Source organism: Heterodontus francisci, chromosome 6 (assembly GCF_036365525.1).
Source record: "Heterodontus francisci isolate sHetFra1 chromosome 6, sHetFra1.hap1, whole genome shotgun sequence".
In the NCBI taxonomy this organism is placed as follows: domain Eukaryota; kingdom Metazoa; phylum Chordata; class Chondrichthyes; order Heterodontiformes; family Heterodontidae; genus Heterodontus; species Heterodontus francisci.
The window spans coordinates 61,178,845-61,198,790 of NC_090376.1; the positions used below are offsets into that span (position 1 = coordinate 61,178,845).

Consider the following 19,946-nt stretch of genomic DNA (forward strand, 5'->3'; position numbering starts at 1 on the left):
CTACATTAAAAAAAAATTCTAATCACATTTATATACCTTGTTTCCATATCCTTTAACCTCTTTTCTTTCATCCACCTAACCAATATTGAACATTGGAAGAGTTTTTTTCCTCAACCACTAACCCTTGAAATAAATACAACAATCTCAGAAAAAGGGAAATATTAGTTACTGAACTGAAAACTAGGACCTATATTACAATGCAGAAGAACAGGACTTCGGCCAAAAGTGCGATAAAGGGATATGGGAACAGGGCAGGTAAATGTAATTAGGCATATTAGCTTACAGGGAGTGTGAACATTAGCAAGGATTGGTTGAGCTGAATGCCCAGTTTCCATCCTGCAATGTTTAGATATTTTTCTATTAATTGATTGAAAACTTCAGATGAATCTATACAAGAACAGTACTGTAAAAACATGAATCACGCCATTCGGTATTGAAAAGTTCAATTAAACTACATTATTACTATTTACTATTACTATTACTATTATATACTATAAACATTTTATCACAATTCCTATCATAAATGCACGCCATGGTGTGTGAGTTAATATTGATCTTTTGCACCTTAGCCACCAGACAGAACTATTGGATACCTCTTTTACAATGATGCAATATAAACACTAACCCTCCGTTTCGCAAGCTAGTTTACTCGGTTCTTGATACATTCACATGGACTATAAAGAACAAATTGAATGAATTGGAGGTGCAAATTCAACTTGGAGGGAATGACATGGTAGCCATCACTTAGACGTAGCTGCAAGATAGTAAAGACGGGGAACTAAATAAACCAGATTATAAAGACGACAGAAAATACTGTGAAAATGGTAGGAGTAGTCTTGGTGATTAAGGATGAAATCACTTCCGTGGAAAGAGATTAATGAATAACGCAAAGTAAGCAGGTAGTAGAGATTTTATGGGTAGAATTTTTTTTAAAGGATTTAAGACTGTAGTGGGAGCTGTGTATAGGACCCTTAGAAATAGCTGTGAAGTGGAAGATTATATAAATGCAGAGATGAGACAAGGACGTAGCAATGGGAGACTGGTTTTAATCAGGGATTTTAACTTTCATATAGATTGGGAGAAGCAGAATAGCAGGTAGTGAATTTCTTGAATGGGTTTTTCTGCAACAATATGTCCTGGAACCAACAAGGAGGCACGTCATATTATAGTAATGAGTAATGAGCCTGATTTATTTCATAGCCTAATGGTGCATGAACATTTATCGAATAGTGATCATAACATAATCAAATTCAATGTAATATTTGAAAGGGAGAAATGTGAAACAGCTAAGATTCTAGAATTAGGTAAGGCTGACTTCAATGCAATGAAACAGAGACTGTCCACAGTAAACTGGGTAAATCTGTTAATGGGTAAAAAAGACAGATCAGTGGGAGGTGGTTAAAAAAACTTAATGAGGCACAGACCCAGTTTATACCCAAAGGGGCAAGAGCTCTACCTACCCAAAAAGACAGTCATGGATGACTAATGAGGTAAGAGACAACATAAAACAAAAAAAGACATACAAAAATGCAAAAATAAAAATTCAGATCCTGGTGAATGGGAGAGATACAAAGAACAGCAAATGTTAACAAAGCAGATGATAAAAGTTACAAAAGACGGAGTAAGAAACTTGCAAAGGATATCAAAATCAACACAAAAATGTTTCAAATTATATTAGGAAAAAGATGGTGGTCAGGAACAATATGGGACCCTTGAAAACTGAGAACGATGATATAGTTAGTGAAAATAAGGAAATGGGAGGACTTGTTGAATAAATACTTTGTGGCAGAACTAACAGTAGAGGAAGGGACTAGCATGCTAGTCATCCCAAGGAAACTAATATTGAATCAGAGATGTGGGCTCATCAAAATTAACATAAACAAACTAACAGTAATGAAGAAAATAATGGCACTAAAAAGTGACAAATCCCCAGAGCCAGATAGTTTTCATCCCAGGGTTTTAAAAGAAATAGGTTAGAACATTGCACATGTCCTAATTATAATCTTCCAAAGTCCACTCAATTTAGAAACTGTTCCTTTAGATTGGAAAACTGCACTTCACTATTTAAGAAAGGTGACAGACGGAAACCAGAAAATTATAAACCAGCTAGTCTAACATTTATTAGGGAATTACTAGAGTCTATAATGAAGGATAGGGTGACTGAACACCTTGAAAACTTTCAGCTGATCAGAGAGCCAGCATGGATTTGTAAAGGGTAGGTCATGCTTGATGAGACTGATTGAATTTTCTTGAAGAGGTGACTAAAGTAGTGGACAGGGGAATGTCTATGGATGTTATTTATATGGACTTCCAGAAGGCATTTGATAAAGTCCCTCATCAGAGACAGTTAAAGTTGAAGTTCATGGAATTGAAAGCAAATTATTGAACTGGTTAGTAAATTGGTTGACTAGCAAGAGACAGAGAGTAGGAATAACAGGCAGGTACTCTAATTGACAGGATGTGACTAGTGGTGTCCCACAAGAATCTGTGTTGAGGCCTCAACTATTTGCTATATTTATTAACGACTTAGATCATAGGCTAGAAAGCCACATATCCAAGTTTGCTGATGACACAAAGATAGATGGCATTGTTAGCAGTGTAGAGGGAAGCATGAAATTACAAAGAGATATTGATGGATTAAGTGAATGAGCAAAACTGTGGCAAATGGATTTCAATGTAGGCAAATATGAGGTCATCCACTTTGGGCCTAAAATGGGTAGAAGAGTACCTTGTAAATGGTAAAAGGCTACAAACAGTGGAGGTCCAAAGAGTCTTGGGGGTCCAAGTACATACATCATTAATAAGTCATGAGCAGGTACAGAAAATAATCAAAAAGGCTAATGGAATACCGGTCTCTATATCTACAAGATTAGAATATAAGGGAGATGAAATTATGCTACAGCTATACAAAGCCCTAGACAGACCACCCTGGAGTATCATGCGGAGTTCTGGGCACCACAACTTAGGAAAGATTAATTTGGCCTGGGAGGGAGTGCAGAGTAGATTTACCAGAATACCAGCTGAACTCCAAGGGTCAAATTAAGAGATATTTACACAAACTAGAAGATTAATGGGGTAATTTGATTGAAGCTTTTTAAGACAATAAGGTTAACAGATAGAGTAGACAGAGAGAAACTATTTCCACTCAATGGGAAGTCTAGGATTTAGGGGGCATAGCCAAATTTCAGGTGTAAAATTAGAAACACTTCTACAAGCAAAGGATGGTCAAAATTTGGAACTCTTTCCACAAATGGGAATTGATACTACATCAATTGTTAATTTGATACCTGAGACTGATACATTTCTGTTAACCAAAGGCATGGGGATATGGGGCAAAGGTGGGTATGCAGAGTTAGATCTGAAAGTATACGTTCCAAAATGTTACTGCCAATACTGAACTTTAAACAATAGAGAGCAGCTCAAAAATACAAGACTCATGGCAGCCTGAAAAGAATGGTTGATCATTTATTTGAATGTTGCATTGTGATTGCTAGTTTAAACATTGTGTATGTAGTGGTTTCCTTTCACATTTTATAAGATTAAAAGTAAAATCATATCATTTTCAAAAACAATAAAGGTGAATGATTTATTTACCATACCTCTTCAAGGCGTTTGGCAAGTTTAGCCAATGACTCCGGATAATATTTCTCACTTTTCCACTGGTGAGGAGTATATCGTCGCCACAGCTGTCCTGTCAGATGATCACATGCTGCCACCCACTGTTCACAGATGGTGATGCCAGATCGGAGACTTTCTTTCACAATGTGGAAAGCATCTCCCCATAAATTTAACTGCATAAGAGTTTTCTGTACAAATCTACCCAAGGCATTTCCTAGAGAAAGGAAAACACAAAATAGTATAGTTTTGTATTTATAAATGTTATTCTTCTTAAACAGTAACAAATTTCATAACCCTCTGCAACATTCTAATATCCAAGTACTTACCATCAAACTATTTTACACAGCATTTACTTAGCAGGGCCACTTGGTAAGATGTTGTCACATATCCTCAGGCTACCACACTTACACAGCACATGGGAGCATCAATCACTGTTACATTACAGAGTTAATTTTTTAGCACTTTAACTCTGGCCTTTGAAATCAAATCTATCAACAACTGAGTTTCAATGCACAATTCAATGAAGCAACATGATATAGGTTTATAGCTATAAATAACCACTCATTAAGTGTTACCACCTCCGCCATTTAATTATTGGACGTGTGGAAAGGAAACTCGGAACTTCTCCAAAGGAAGAGGAAAACAATGATGATATTATAAAGTGTTGCATCCTTTGCACTTGTTAACCAGGCAAACCATCAGAGCATTAGAATGGGAATCGGAAATGCATATTCACCTAACAGTAATGCACAGCAACTTAGCTCTGCTTAGTCACTCACAGCAGAGGCTGGGAATTTGTTATTTTGACATATGATATCAGTAACTGTCAGAATAAAATGGTAATGTGGGAACGTTCATCATTTAAAACTTTTTTCAGGACAAATACAGGCCATTTTTTAAATCTCTCTCCTACCTGAACCCCATTCTTACTAAATTAGGAATCTATTCAACTTCACAGCAAATATCTACAACAGATATGCACAATTACATTGTTGTGGCGTCAAAATCCTGTGAAGGTCTAAAGTCCAGAACCATTCCACATCAAAAAGGTCTTTCATCAACATGTACTAATGTGGCCCTTAAACAGAGCACAATCTTCAGTACGACAATGGAAGTGCATATTAGGAACAATTTGAGAGATTTCCTAGATAACAAAATGAATATAAAATGCAAAATGAATTTTGGCACTTGGTAGCACTCTCCTCTGAGGAACAAGGTTCGGGGCTCAAGTCCCACTCCAGAGCTTGAGCACAAAAATCCAGGCTGACACTCCACTCCAGTACTGATGGAATGCTGCACTGTTGGAGGTGCCATCTTTCGAATGAGGCATTATACCAACTCCCCATCTTGGACCGATGGAAAAGATCCCATGGGACTATTTCAAAGAAGAACAGGAGAGTTATCTCTCGTGTCCTGGCCAATATTTATCCCTCAATCAGCATCACAAAAAGAAAAGACTGCCTGGTTATTATCACATTGCTGTTTGTGGGAGCTTGCTGGGCTGAATTTAGTGAGCCTATCATGGGTCCCGGCAACTAACCTGGAAGTGGATGCTGTCACCGCTCATCACGTGCGGCCAGCCAACCGTGATTACGCAGTGGGCAGCCACTTATCATAATAGAGGCACGGGGCCCGTTCAATTACACGACAGGGGTGGGCTCTTTGGCACTGATTGCGGCGTCAGATGACTCCGGAGCAGGTGCTGGCAACATATTTGAAGCCCTACCAGCCCAGCTTGCATTGCAGCCTTTGAGAGATTTATGGTTTGAAAATTACTGCTGGACCCAATAACTCCTGGATCATCACTCCAACCCCCCACCCAGAGAGAAGGACAGTGCACTATGGCAGTGGCAAGACACAGGGTGGTCCCACAATTTAACGATGCTACCCTGGAGATTCTCCTCCAGGCTGCAAGGGAAAAGAGAGGTCCACTTCCCCAGGAATAGCAAGAAGAGCTCCTCCTGCCTGATCAAGCAAGCCTGGATGGAGATCGCAGAGGAGGCAAGCAGTCATGGGGTCTGCCAAGGTGAGTGCTCCATATCTCTCCCCTCTTTGGGGCTTGCATGTGGCTATACGGGAGGCAGCGCGACATGGGGAGAGTCACCACAAAGGCATCATCCTGCCAAATGCATGGCTGCATCTCAGCCACAGGCGACCTTCTTTCATTGAGCACCCCAATTACGCCCCCTGACAGCAGCCATGGGGAAAAAGCCCTGTAGAAAGCTCCTGCAGGGAACAAGGGGCTGCCACCAGCAAGACTCTTGCCCTTCTTGCGAGCTCTAGCTCCCAATTTCCACCCGCAAGACAAGCTGGCCCATATCAAGAGGGATATCTCAAGGACTGGCGGATGAATTCCAGATACATGGCCTCTGTCGGTGGCTGAGGAGGCAGCACTGCAGTGAGCAGGGAGCCAGGGTGGCTGCTCAATAGTGAATGGTGAGACTGGAGTATCTGTGCAAGAGAATGAGGATTGTCTTCATTCGACATCCAACACACTTCTGGAGATCCGCATCATGCATGGTTCGCATGACACGGTCTGCACTCCCTAACCCACACATATTTGTGTTCTCTCATGCAGGTCAGCGTCCACAGGAGGCTCAAACTGAAGGGGGAAAGCTGTCAACCTCTGAGGAGGAGCAGTCAAGAGGATGCACCATCACATGACTCTCCTGCACCTTCCACCATCGCAGATACATTTACCTCAGTGGGTTTCCACTCGGCTTTAGAATCAGGGTCACAAGCTGGTGCAAGCACTGCACCCACACCTGGCTGAAGTTGAGACAGCGGAGGCCTCTGACAGTCGGAGGACTGTGGGAGGCCAGGACCATGTTGAGCCCCAGGCTGATGACAAACCTCTGGTGTTGGCAGCACAGGGCATGCTGGAGTTGCAGAGGGAGGTAAGGCAACATCTGGCAGAGATGTCAGAGGCCATACACAGCCATGAGCAGATGATGGAGGAGTCCATCCATGCCATGAGTGCTGCCATGTCTCAGGCATGTGAATGCATGGCTTCCTCCATCGAAAGGTTGGCGACCTTCATGGAGAGCCCGCAAATGCATGCAGACCTGCATACCATCCTCTTGGCCATGAGTTCAACACAGCATTGGCAAGGCAAGAGGGACTTCGCCAAATCCTCATCCTTCTTTAGTCAGCAGGGTGGCTCAAGTGAGCCTTGAAAGGAAGGCAAGGCTGGCCTCTGCTGGGGGCTCCCCTCAGGGAGCTGAGTGTGAACATCGGCTCTTCAGCCCCTCCACCAATGACCCCAGCTCAAGTAGCCATGACAACTGAGGAGGAAACACTCAGGCAGCCTGGGACCTCCAGGCCTCAGGCAGCCAGAGGACAGCCATCAAAGTCATCATGCCCAAGCGACAGCCCGATCAGCAGCCTGCCTCCAGCCCAGCTGCTTTCACAGGAGTCACACCTCGTAGAAGCACTCAAACATATTCAGAAAACTACTTAGGTTTCACGGATGTTTGGCATTCGCCATTTGTTTTGTGTTACTAAGTTCTATCGTTAATACAGTTCACATTCATTGTTGAAAAATGCTTATTCTTTCATGCCTTAACTGTGAGATGCTGTGTTCACCTTTCCTCCCTCATTAGGCTGCCAGTGCAGCCACAGCCTTCCTTTGGAAAATGTCTCAGATGTGCCAGAGCACGTGGTTAACTTGAGCGCTAGGCATGGAATCTAGATAAAAAGGCAACACACTGAATCCACTGAGGTGAACCTTAACTAAGTTTACTCTGAGAGGGATCATGGTGTCTGGAAGCAGGCAAGTATGAGAATGTCTCTTGCCTCCTTGGCCCATTGCTCAATGTGCCTGGCCTCCGGTGCAACGAGTTCAAGATCCAGCACTGCCTGCTCATTAGCCTCCTCAATATCCTCCTCATCGGTTGAGGACTAGCGATCAATCATGCCCTCGTCATGCAAGGCCTCCCCCCTCTGTAGTGCTACATTGTGCAGAGCACAGCTGACCACCAGGATACAAGAGACCCTCGCTGGGGCATACTGCAGGGCTTCACCGCATCGATTGAGGCACAGAAATCTCATCTTCAGCAGCGCAATAGCCTGCTCGGTGGTTGTTCAGGTGGAGCCGTAGCAAGTGTTGTACCTCTCCTCTGTTGCAGTGTGAGGGTTCCTCAAAGGCGTCAGTAGCCATGTCTTGAATGGATAGCCCTCGTCCCCAAGAATCTATCCCTGAAGGCAAGCAGGCCTGAAAAGCTGTGGCACCTGGAACTGTCGAATATGTAGGAGTCATGGCAGCTTCCCTGGAAACGGGCACACACCTGCAGGAAATACTTTCAGTGGTCGCAGACCAATTGAACATTGATGGAATGGAAGCCCTTCCTGTTGAAGTGGCTGGCTGGTCCGTTGGTGTCTTGATGGCCACATGCAAGCAACCTATCACACTTTGCTCCTGGGGGAAATCCAGCGATGACCCCAAAGCCAATGACCCTCTCTGCCTGACTGTCAGGGTCTGTCCGGTAGTGTACATTGTCGCCAGCCCTCTTGGACAGGGCTTGGTCACCTCCTTGATGCAATGGTGGACTGCTGCCTGGAAGATCCCACAAAGGTCCCCAGTGGATCTCTGGAAAGATCCAGATGCGTAAAAGTGGAGCATCACTGGCATCTGATGGCCACTGAATTACATAGGTCGCAACTAGTCAGCGACGGGCTTCCTGGAGAGCAGCAGTCTTCAATGACAATGCCGTTCGGGCATTTGAAGGTAGCTGAATCGAGTCCGAGTCACACTCTGGCACAGGTGGGTCCTTGTTGGTATGGCCAGCTGCTTTCGTTCTCGTCGTGGAGCTTCGTGGGCAGGCGCTGCAGCCGCTTGGCCCTTCCTCCGTCAGAAGCCTGCATCACATCACGGGGTCCACAAAGACAGGGTGTATGAGATCCATGCCAGCTGATCAGTAGACCTCCAGAGCACTGTCCTTGCAGAGACGAAGTTGCCTTTGCATCTTTGCGTTTGATACCCCCCCTAGGCTTACGCGCTAATGGCCCTCAGTGCCCACTCTTGCTGACAGCCAGCCCAACACACAGTAGTATGGCTCACCTGGTACTGCCACAAGAGACCAAGTCCACTTGTGCAGAGCGCACACCACTGCAGGCAGACAATGGCCTCTGCTTCTCCCCTCTTCTCTTATCCAGTGCTCGTCATGGCTGCCTTTCCATCACAGCACTGAGGCCTCACCTTTCAAAGTCCAGGGATCTGAAGGCACATGAGATCCGCCCACCTTTCACTTAATTCCAACCCCCCCCGCCCCAATTGAATCGATCAATTGCAAGCTAATTTATTATAACTATATGTTCACCAATTTAAATTGCGGTCCCATCACGACAGGGTGGCAACGCCACCTTGGAACTTTCCCGTCACTAACAGACGTCACAATGTTGGATTTCCGGGCGGACGCATCCAAAGCTATTCGACAATCCTCCACGCCTCCATTCCCACTCCAAACAGCCTGACAAAATTCAGCCCGCTGTGTGCAAATTGGCTGCTGCATTTCCTACATTACAACAGTGAACACACCTCAAAAATACTTTATTGGCTGTAAAGCGCTTTGAGAAATCCGGTGGTCGTGAAAAGCGTTTTATAAATGCAAGTCTTTCTTTCTAGCTCCCATACACTCATGGAATTTTTAAAAATCTCCCCAAAACAAAAAAGACTGACAGTCCAAACTTGGATCAGGTACATAAATTGTGTACTAAAACAAAAAATGCTGGAAACACTCAGGTCAGGCAGCATCTGTAGAGGGAGAAACGTTTCAGGTTGTGACCTTTCATAAATTGTGTGCCTGCGCAAGCAGCTATTTATTCTTTCAAGGACAGTACCTATTACATCCAACAGATGGCGCATCCGTGACTCTGGGTAAAAATCATGTTCAGTTTGTCTCCATACATCGTCCACAGTATCACGAGTAGTCTCAACCAAATCCACAACATCAGCCAAAGAAAGTGTGTCCAAATTGGTGTACTGCTAAAAAAAGAGAAATGTGGTTAAGGAAATTATTAATTCATGTTATGCTAAAGTGGCTTTAGATTTTAAGCATTGCCTCCATAGCGTAAACATAATTAAATCAGCCAAGTGAGCAACTTGAGAGAAGGAATGTTCATGTGAAGCCAGTGAAAACACCAAGCCAGATGCAAACTTTACATTTGAGAATTACAGAGCTATTTGTTTAGTCAGAAGAAAAGGAATTCCAACACATAAAACTTGTTCAGCACTTTGCCAAAGGCCATGCACTCAAAAAACAATGATCCTATATATTGCTATTAGCTCAGTTTGATGAATAAACTTTTAATATGCAGTATTTCATTCTTTATTACACTATTAAATCTTACATCAAAAAAGATTTTTTTAAAAACAAGCAAAACATGTTAACTGACCACATAGCCTGCAAAGGTTTTTGGTAGAAAACAAACCTGTGCAATTGTTTGAAATAGTTCTTCAAAATGCTGGGCTCTTTCTTTTCTGTCTGGTTTATCATCAGTTGCAGCAACTTCTGCCCAGAACTGAAACTCATCACTAGGTTCCAAAATTCCTTTCAAAAATAGAAATAAATTGCTTGGATAACATCAACACTGATCAGTGATAGGTGATTTTATGCTAGTTAACAATTTTCTGACATCAATGTGTTCAATGGTACAGAAATTGAGTAATGACAAGGCTGGAGACTTTCAACAATGTTTCAAAAAAGTTAAATTGCATTCCTTTGCTGAAATATTTCTGGTTCTCTGATTTAAGCTTGGACTCTATATACATCAAGATTGGTTCATCACCCAATAATAAGAGGAACGTAACTGACAGCAAGTGTCTTTGTACAAACTTTGCTCACTGTAGCCTCATGACAGAAAGCCCCATAATCTTCCCTCCCCACCAATCCTAAACTGTAAAAGAACCACAAACTCACACCAATGCTCAATTTCTGTCAACAGCAACAGGCCACACAATAAATAACCGAAGAAAACTAATAAAATCAAGCATTTGAAATCAGGGAGGTCAGAAACTCTGATGTGAAAAACAAACTTCAACAACTTGGCTCACGTCACAGTTTCCAAAAGTAGTGCAAAACAATTATCGAGGTTTCAAATATAACCTGTTGGCACATCACCTTTAAGGCTGAAGTAGTTTAACTTCATGATCCAGCAATACTGTGTTTATGTAGAAGATAAGATGGAGGTTGAGGGGGGACCTGATTGAGGTGTACAAAATCATGAGAGGTATAGACAGGGTGGATAGCAAGAAGCTTTTTCCCAGAGTGGGGGTTTCAATTACTAGAGGACACGAGTTCAAAGTGAAAGGGGAAAAGTTTAGGGGGGATATGCGTGGAAAGTTCTTTACGCAGAGGGTGGTGGGCACCTGGAACGCATTGCCAGCGGAGGTGGTAGATGCGGGCACGATGGAGTCTTTTAAGATGTATCTAGACAGATACATGAATGGGCAGGAAGAAAAGAGATACAGAAGCTTAGAAAATAGGCGACATGTTTAGAGAGAGGATCTGGATCGGCGCAGGCTTGGAGGGCCGAAGGGCCTGTTCCTGTGCTGTAATTATCTTTGTTCTTTGTTTGTTCTATAATTGAATGATGGACCTATTTTGGTGACTGCTTTCTTGTTTGATTGAAGTTTCTTTTCCACGCACAGAATTCTTGTGCTCCTTCTCCACAATCCCTTGGAGTCCTACAGACTAAAGCCTGCATCTTCAATTTGTACAATATTTGGGTTAGCATAACCCAGCTTTAAGAGTTGACTTGAATCACAGTAAATTGCTTCCTGGAGAATATGTAGAATGCTCATAAAGTAGCAGAAAACAGGTTGCTGTTCTAGACATAGGCAAAATACCAAGCAGTACCATATTCAAGACGAACTGGAATTGGGCAACAAGGGGTTAATATACCCCTTTCAAAAACTGCCTCTTTCAGCCTCCTTGGGACAAAATGGGCAGATGTTTGTCTTCCTTATCTATAGTCTTTAGTAATGAGATACTACACATGCCAATGGAGCCCTTTACAAGACCTAAAGGACACTGGAAAATCACATTTCTTATAGTTTAACGACTTTGAAGTCTGTGTTGTCAAACACTCAAAGGCACAATACGTGAAAATTGCCCCATGGCATGCTAATGAGAATCTAAATACAACTGGCTGTGTTTATGGTCAATGTCATGTCCTCTAGTGTACAGACAAGGCATGAAGTGAGAGGTGTAATCTAACACCACACATCCAACATTCAGCCTGCAATATATAATTTGATCCCATCAATAGCAGTCAAACTGGGGGCAAACACTGCAGCCTTCAAGCTTTATGTAACACTCCCATGTACAGAGAGCACACAAAGCTAACATTCTCACCTTCAGACAACACATAGCGCTAACACACCCGAGTTCAGACAGTGCACATTAATAACACTCCCGAGTTCAGACAACATTCTCACCTTCAGGCAGTGACCAGTACTAACACTCATGTCTTCAGACAATGCACATTGATAACAGTCCTGAATTCAACACACAGTGCCAACAGCCCCAAAGTGCTAATGTTCAAGGTGGCAATATGTCTCAGAATCACAGAATTGTTACAGCGCAGAAGGAGGCCATTCGGCCCATCATGACCGCACCGGCTCTCTGAAAGAGCAACTCCCTCAGTTTCATTTCCCTGCCTTCTCCCCATAACCCTGCACATTCTTCCTTTTCATATAACTGCCTAGTTCCTGCTTCAATTGAACCTGCCTCCACCACGTTCTCAGGCAGTGCATTCCAGACCTTAACCATTCGCTGCATGAAAAAGTGTTTCCTCATGTCACTGTTGCTTCTCTTACCAAATACTTTAAATCTGTGCCCCCTCATTCTCGATCCTTTCATGAGTGGGAACAGTTTCTCTCTATCTACTCTGTCTAGACCCTTCATGACTTTGAATATCTCGATCAAATCACCTCTCAGCCTTCTCTTCAAGGAAAACAGAATATAGATAGATTGGAGAGTTGGGCAGAGAAATGGCAGATGGAGTTCAATCAGGGCAAATCCGAGGTGATGCATTTTGGAAGATCCAATTCAAGAGTGAACTATACAGTAAATGGAAAAGTCCTGGGGAAAATTGATGTACAGAGAGATTTGGGTGTTCAGGTCCACTGTTCCCTGAAGGTGGCAACGCAGGTAAATAGAGTGGTCAAGAAGGCATACGGCATGCTTTCCTTCATCGGACGGGGTATTGAGTACAAGAGTTGGCAGGTCATGTTACAGTTGTATAGGACTTTGGTTCGGCCACATTTGGAATACTGCGTGCAGTTCTGGTCGCCACATTACCAAAAGGATGTGGATGCTTTGGAGAGGGTGCAGAGGAGGTTCACCAGGATGTTGCCTGGTATGGAGGGCGCTAGCTATGAAGAGAGGTTGAGTAGATTAGGACTATTTTCATTAGAAAGACGGAGGTTGAGGGGGGACCTGATTGAGGTGTACAAAATCATGAGAGGTATAGACAGGGTGGATAGCAAGAGGCTTTTTCCCCCAGAGTGGGGGATTCAATTACTAGAGGACACGAGTTCAAAGTGAAAGGGGAAAAGTTTAGGGGGGATATGCGTGGAAAGTTCTTTACGCAGAGGGTGGTGGGTACCTGGAACGTGTTGCCAGCGGAGGTGGTAGATGCGGGCACGATGGCGTCTTTTAAGATGTATCTAGACAGATACATGAATGGGCAGGAAGAAAAGAGATACAGACCCTTAGAAAATAGGCGACATGTTTAGATAGAGGATCTGGATCGGCGCAGGCTTGGAGGGCCGAAGGGCCTGTTCCTGTGCTGTAATTTTCTTTGTTCTTTGTAAAACAGTCCTAACTTCTCCAATCTCTCTTCATAACTGAAATTCCTCATCCCTGGAACCATTCTCGTGAATCTTTTCTGTACTCTCTCCAATGCCCTCACGTCCTTCCTCAAGTGCGGTGCCCAGAATTGGATGCAATACTCCAGCTGAGGCCAAACCAGTATCTTATACAAGTTCAACATAATCTCCTTGCTCTTGTACTCTGTGCCACTATTAATAAAGCCCAGGATACTGTATGCTTTATTAACGGTTCTCTCAACCTGTCCTGCCAACTTCAATGACTTATGCACATATACACCTTGGTCCCTCTGCTCATGCACCCCCTTTAGAATTGTACCTTTTATTCTACAATGACTCTCCATGTTCTTCCTACCAAAATGAATCACTTCACATTTCTCTGCATTGATCTTCATCTGCCACCTGTCTGCCCATTCCACCAACTTGTCTATGTCCTTTTGAAGTTCTACACTATCCTCCTCACAGTTCACAATGCTTCCAAGTTTCGTATCATCTGCAAACTTTGAAATTGTGCTCTGTACGCCAAGGTCTAGGTCATTAATATATATCAGGAAAAACAAGGGTCCCAACACCGATCCCTAGGGAGCTCCAATACAAACCGTCCTCCAGCCCGAAAAACATTCATTAACCACTACTCTTTGTTTCCTGTCACTTAGCCAATTTCGTATCTATGTTGCTACCGTCCATTTTATTCCATGAGCTACAAGTTTGCTCACAAGTCTGTGGTGTGGCACTGTATCAAACACCTTTTAAAGTCCATGTACACTACATCAACAGTATTGCCCTCTCTGTTATCTCCTCAAAAATCTCCAGCAAGTTAGTTAAACATGATTTTCCCTTAAGAAATCCAGGCTGGCTTTCCTTAATTAACTTGCATTTGTCAACATGACTATTGATTTTGTCCCGAATTATTTTTTCTAGCAGTTTTCCCACCACCAAAGTTAAATGACTGGCCTGTAGTTGCTGGGCTTCTCTTTACGCCCTTTTATGAACAATTCTCCAGTCCTCTGGCACCAGCCCCAAAATTATGGCCAGTGGCTCTGTGATTTCCACCCTCACTTCCCTCAGTATCCTTGGATGCATCTCATCCGACCCTGGTGCTTGATCCACTTTAAGTACAGACAGCCTATCTAATACTTCCTCTTTATCAATGTTAAACCCTTCTAGTGTCCGACTTACTTCCTCTTTCATCATTGCCTGGGTTGCATCTTCTTCCTTGGTCATGACAGATGCAAAGTTTTCATTTAATACCTCAGCTATGCCATCTCTTCCATGTGCAAATCCCCTTTCTAGTCTCTAATCGGCCCCACTTCTCCTTTTACCACCCTTGGACTATTTACATGCCTATAGAAAACTTTGGGATTTCCTTTAATACTAGCTGCCTCTACTGCTTTTCCACTCCTCTTCCTCCCCTCCTGTGCAGCTGAGCCATCTGTGGTGCCACAACTTGGCTCTGACTGCATTCCTCTGAGGAACCATCACCCTCACCAGTATCCAAAATGGAAAACCGATAAGCGAGTGAGATCACATCAGGGGACTCCTGCACTACCTTCATGGCAGTCACCCATTCCCTATCTGCCTGCATGCTTCTAACCTGTGGTGTGACCACCTCCCTAAACGTGCTATCCACACAGTCTTCCACCTCGCAGATGCAGAACAGCAACTCCAGCCACCCCTCAAGTTCCAAAGCCCAGAGCCCAAACTTCTGTAGCTGGTGACACTTCCTGCAGATGTGCTTGTCCATGACACATGGTGCGTCCACGACTTCCCACATTCCACTCGGAAGAGCTGCCCTGCCATACCTTAACTTTACAGACTATTATAATTAGAATAGCTTACCAGGTACTCACCAAACTGCAACGAAACAGGAACCAATTACCCTGAAGTCTTGGTTCTGGACTCCTCACCTGTGGGCTGTAATTTACATAAGCCCTGGTGTGAGGCAGCTGTCATTCAAAGTTACCTCTCTGCTCCTCTTGTTCACAGCCATTCAGTAATATACACCTCCATGACTGGATGTATCTGGGCTGTTGCTTGAATAAACAAGATGCCATGGCAGAATGGATGGATGAGATGTGGAAAGGGTCCTTCTGGAAGGACCAGGCTCCCCAGATGCTTCTTTACATAAACATTTAGCAACTTTGAGGAATGCAAATGACATGCTTCATGAGATGTGACCGAGCAATAGCAGCAGGCCTTTCTCAATCAAACTATCAGTGGATATCAAAAACTAAGAGCTCAGTAAATCTTCCACCAGATTGTCAGCTTGAACTTGGCAAATCTCCATCTTATCCAACCAACAGAGGCTTCCCAGTGTATCTGACTAGGGGTTGTAGGTCCTGTTTCCTTCCGCTGAGTGACCTAGTGCTGTCCATTGCTGCACTCTTGGTTGTCCTTTGCCTCTGATTCTGCATTTATTTCTCCAAGGTTTCATACATGATAACAGATTAATTTGCAATGAGTTTCCAACCAGATGTTTGAAGACATCCCCTTGTGAACATGCCAGTAAGACAGTGTGGAGATCAGTTATGCTTCCAGCAGTAGCTGCATGGGTGCTTGTACCCTCGCTCGCCTTAATCAGGCTATTTCTCTGTATCTACCCTATCAAATCTCATCATTTAAAACACCTTGATTAGATCACCCTTTATTAGTAGTGCCTGCCTTCTGTTAATTGTTTATGTGAGGTGGTTAAGGTTATTGATCAGGAAATTAGTTTAAGATGGACATCTGCCATTTGCATACAAATTGTATTGTATATGTTAAAGGGCTTCAGCAGTCACTTGAGATCCATTTGTGCAAGATTTCAACAGAAACATCATTTTGCCTGAAGCAGAAGGCAGCAAACCCTCATAGGAATTAGTCACCACTGAGGAACATGAAATGGCCTTGAAGTTTTTGATGTTGCTTCATTAAAAAGCTTCAACATCTCCTCAGCCTAATGCACAATAAACAAAATTCTCTCACGCAAGAGATCTGATAGCTTTGCCCAGTGGACTACTGGTAGACCTGAAATACGTAGCCAGGATTCTGAGCTGCAAATCCTTGTGTAATTTTGTATTACACCTAAATATTGCTCACCAGTGAAAGAAAAAGAGTAGCTAGAGTCACAGACTCATTTAAAGTATAGAAGGAGGTTATTCGGCTCATCGAGTCCATGCTCCATGGAGCAATCCAGTCAGTCACATGCCCCCACTCGATTCCCGTAGGCTTGGAGGTTTAATTCCTTCAAGTGCCCATCCAATTTCCTTTTGAAATAATTGATCGTCTCCATTTCCACCAACGTCGTTGGCAACAAGTTCCAGCCCATTGCCACTCACTGTGTAAAAAAGCACTTCCTCACATTTCCCCTGCATCTCTTTGCCAAACCTTCAATTTGTGTCCCCTAGTCTTTGTCACATCAGCTAATGGGAACAGTTTTTACTTGTCTAACTTATACAAGCCTGTCATAATTGTGTACACCTTTAGCAAATCTCCCCTCAATCTCATTCACTCCAGGGGAAACAACCCCAGCTTTTCCAACCCAACCTTATCACTAAAATCCCCCATACCATTCTGGTAAATCTCTTCTGCACTCGCTCAACGACCCTCAGATCCTTCCTAAAATGTGGTGAACAGAACTGGACGCAATACTCTAGTTGGGGCCAAACCAGAGCTTTAAAAAGGCTCTGCAGAACTCCCTGCTTTTGTACTCTATGCCTCTATTTATGAAGCCCAAGATCCCATATGCTTTACTAACCACTCTCTCGATATGTCCTGCCACCTTCAAAGATCAATGCACATGCACCCCCACATCCCTCTGCTTCTGCACACTCTTTAGAACTGTGCCAATACTCTGGCACTTCCCCCATATCCAGAGAAGATTGGGAGCGTTGATCCCTTAGAGGATGAGACTGGGAATTTAATCACGGGAAAGAAGGAAATGGCAAAGATTTTGAACATGTATTTTGTATCTGTCTTCACAGTAGAAGACACAAAAAGCATCCCAACAATAGTAGCAAAATCAACAGACAAAAGGGAGGGACGAACTTAAAACAAACACCATCACCAAAAAATATACTAAGAAAACTAATGGGTCTAAAGGCAGACAAGTCCCCTGGACCTGGTGGCCTGCATCCTTGGTCTTAAAAGAAGTGGCTGCAGAGATAGTGGATGCAATGGGTGCAATCTTCCAAAATTCCCTAGATTCCAGAAAGATCCCAGCAGATTGGAAAACCACAAATGTAACACCTCTATTCGACAAAGGGGGAGGGGGTGAAAGAAAGCAGGAAACTATAGGCCAGTTAGCCGAACATCTGTCATTGGGAAAATGCTGGAGTCTATTACTAAGGAAGTAGTATCAGGACATTTAATCATAATACAATCAGGCAGAGTCAACATGGTTTTATGAAAGGGAAATAGTGTTTGACAAATTTATTAGAGTTATTAGGATGTAACAAGCAGGATGGATAAATGGGAACCAGTAGATGTAGTGTATCTGGATTACCAAAAGGCATTTAAAAAGGTGCCACATAAAAGGTTACTACACAGATAAGAGTTCATGGCTTTGGGGGTAATATATTAGCATGGATCAAGGATTGCCTAACTAACAGGAAACAGAGTCGGGTTAAATGGGAAATTTTCAGGTTGGCAAACTGTAACTAGAGGATGCGACAGGGATCAGTGTTGGGGCCTCAACTATTTACCATCTATATTAATGACTTGGATGAAGGGACCGAGTGTACTGTAGCCAAATTTGCTGACGATACAAAGATAGGTAGGAAAACAAGTTGTGAGGAAGACACAGAGTCTGCAAAAGGATATAGATTGGTTAAATGAACGGGCAAAAATTTGACAGATGGAGTATAATGTGGGTGTCCCTGTACATGAATCACAAAAAGCTAGCATGCAGGTACAGCAAGTAATTGAGAAGGCAAATGAAATGGTGGTACATTCCAAGGTCCAGGACTACGTGCTGAGGGACGCATTAAAGCTTGGGGCAGCCGCAGCAAAGGCTCAATGGGGAAAGACCACAGTGTAAGGTTCCCCCACCAAGCTGGACTGAGGGGCTGGATCCATGGGAAACCCCTCGAACTGTATCGTTAATATTCTCAATTGCTGTAAATGTAAAACTGTAATTGACATGACAATTGTGAAAAGGAAGGATTGGGAAGGAACTCATGACAGTATTGAAGGAAACTGATCTCCCTTGCAATGTTTGTATTTTTTGGTGCTGTTTGGAAACTGTTTGGCAATGTAATTTTTACAGATTTTTATGAATAAAGTATATTTTGGAAATAAAAAAATTTTAAAAAATAAAAATTTATTGCCTTCTGGCAGGGGAGAGACCATGATCAGTGGCCTTGGATCCTGTCCTGGATATTAACCAAGGCAAGAGTGAGGCCATGTTCTTTGGGAACTGGGCCGACTGATCCTTTGTCCCCTTCACCGTCAGGTCAGACTACCTGAAGGTGCTAGGGATATGGTTCCGAAGGGCAAGGGCATGCACCAAAACCTGGAAGGAGCGAGTAGCCAGGGTACAACATAACCTGAGCATGTGGGAGCAGCGATCTCTCTCCATTATGGGTAAGAATCTGGTCATCAGGTGTGAGGCGCTCACGTTGTTGCTGTATGTGGCGCAGGTCTGGCCCATACCCCACTCCTGCGCTGTGGTGGTCACCCGAGCCATTTTCCACTTCATCTGGGGATCCAAAATGGACCGGGTCCGGAGGGACACAATGTTCAAATCTCTGGATAAGGGCAGGAAAAATGTATCCAACATCGCGCTCATCCTGATGACTACCTGCGTGTGCGGCTGCATCAAGCAGTGTGTAGACCTCCAGCATGCAAACTCCAAGTGTCACTATGGCTGAGGTTCTATCAGTCCCCGGTGTTGAGAAGGATGGGCCTGGTCACGTTGCTGCGGAACGCTCCATCCAGTTGGATCGTGCCGTACCACCTATCCTTCGTGGGAAAGTTTCTGCGGAAAAACACCTTTGACCACCAATCCATCAGGCAGTGGTCTGCACGGAATGCCCTCAAGGCCCTACGGGAATAGGAGATGGTGGATCCTGTCGGATGGTTCCCCGAGCAGACAGCCAAAGTCATTTGGTGGAATGCCTCATCACCAGAACTTTCAAACAAGCACCAAGATGTAGCTTGGCTGGTAGTGGGAAGAGCCCTCCCTGTCAGAACCTTCCTGCACACCCGAAGTCTCACCCCCTCCGCACAATGCCCTCGAGGTGGCTGTGGTTGGGAAGAGACAATTGCCCACCTCCTTCTGGAATGCGTCTTTGCAAAGCAGGTGTGGAAAGAGATGCAGTGGTTGTTGTCGAGGTTCATCCCAAGCAGCTCTGTAACACAGGAGTCTGTGCTCTACGGGCTATTCCCAGGGACGCACACCGACATAAACATCAACTGCTGCTGGAGGATTATCAATCTGGTGAAAGACACTCTTTGGTCTGCATGAAACTTGCTGGTCTTCCAGCACAAAGAGTTGTCCACGACAAAGTGTTGCAGA

General features: G+C 43.8%; 1 protein-coding gene across 2 annotated transcripts in view; it reads right to left on the reverse strand.

Moving 5' to 3' along the window:
• The window catches only part of dync2h1 (dynein cytoplasmic 2 heavy chain 1), an 836,995-nt gene that overhangs the window by 783,796 nt on the left and 33,253 nt on the right, over window positions 1-19,946 (reverse strand). Inside the window, exons 5-7 of one of the 2 annotated variants that reach the window (XM_068033753.1) lie at window positions 10,048-10,166; window positions 9,457-9,598; window positions 3,600-3,832 (exon numbers count right to left, since the gene is read on the reverse strand). In XM_068033753.1, the coding sequence (XP_067889854.1) occupies window positions 3,600-3,832; window positions 9,457-9,598; window positions 10,048-10,166 (494 nt within the window). Of the gene's footprint in view, window positions 1-3,599; window positions 3,833-9,456; window positions 9,602-10,047; window positions 10,167-19,946 lie in introns of both variants that reach the window. The other variant, XM_068033752.1, reaches the window with a different exon arrangement.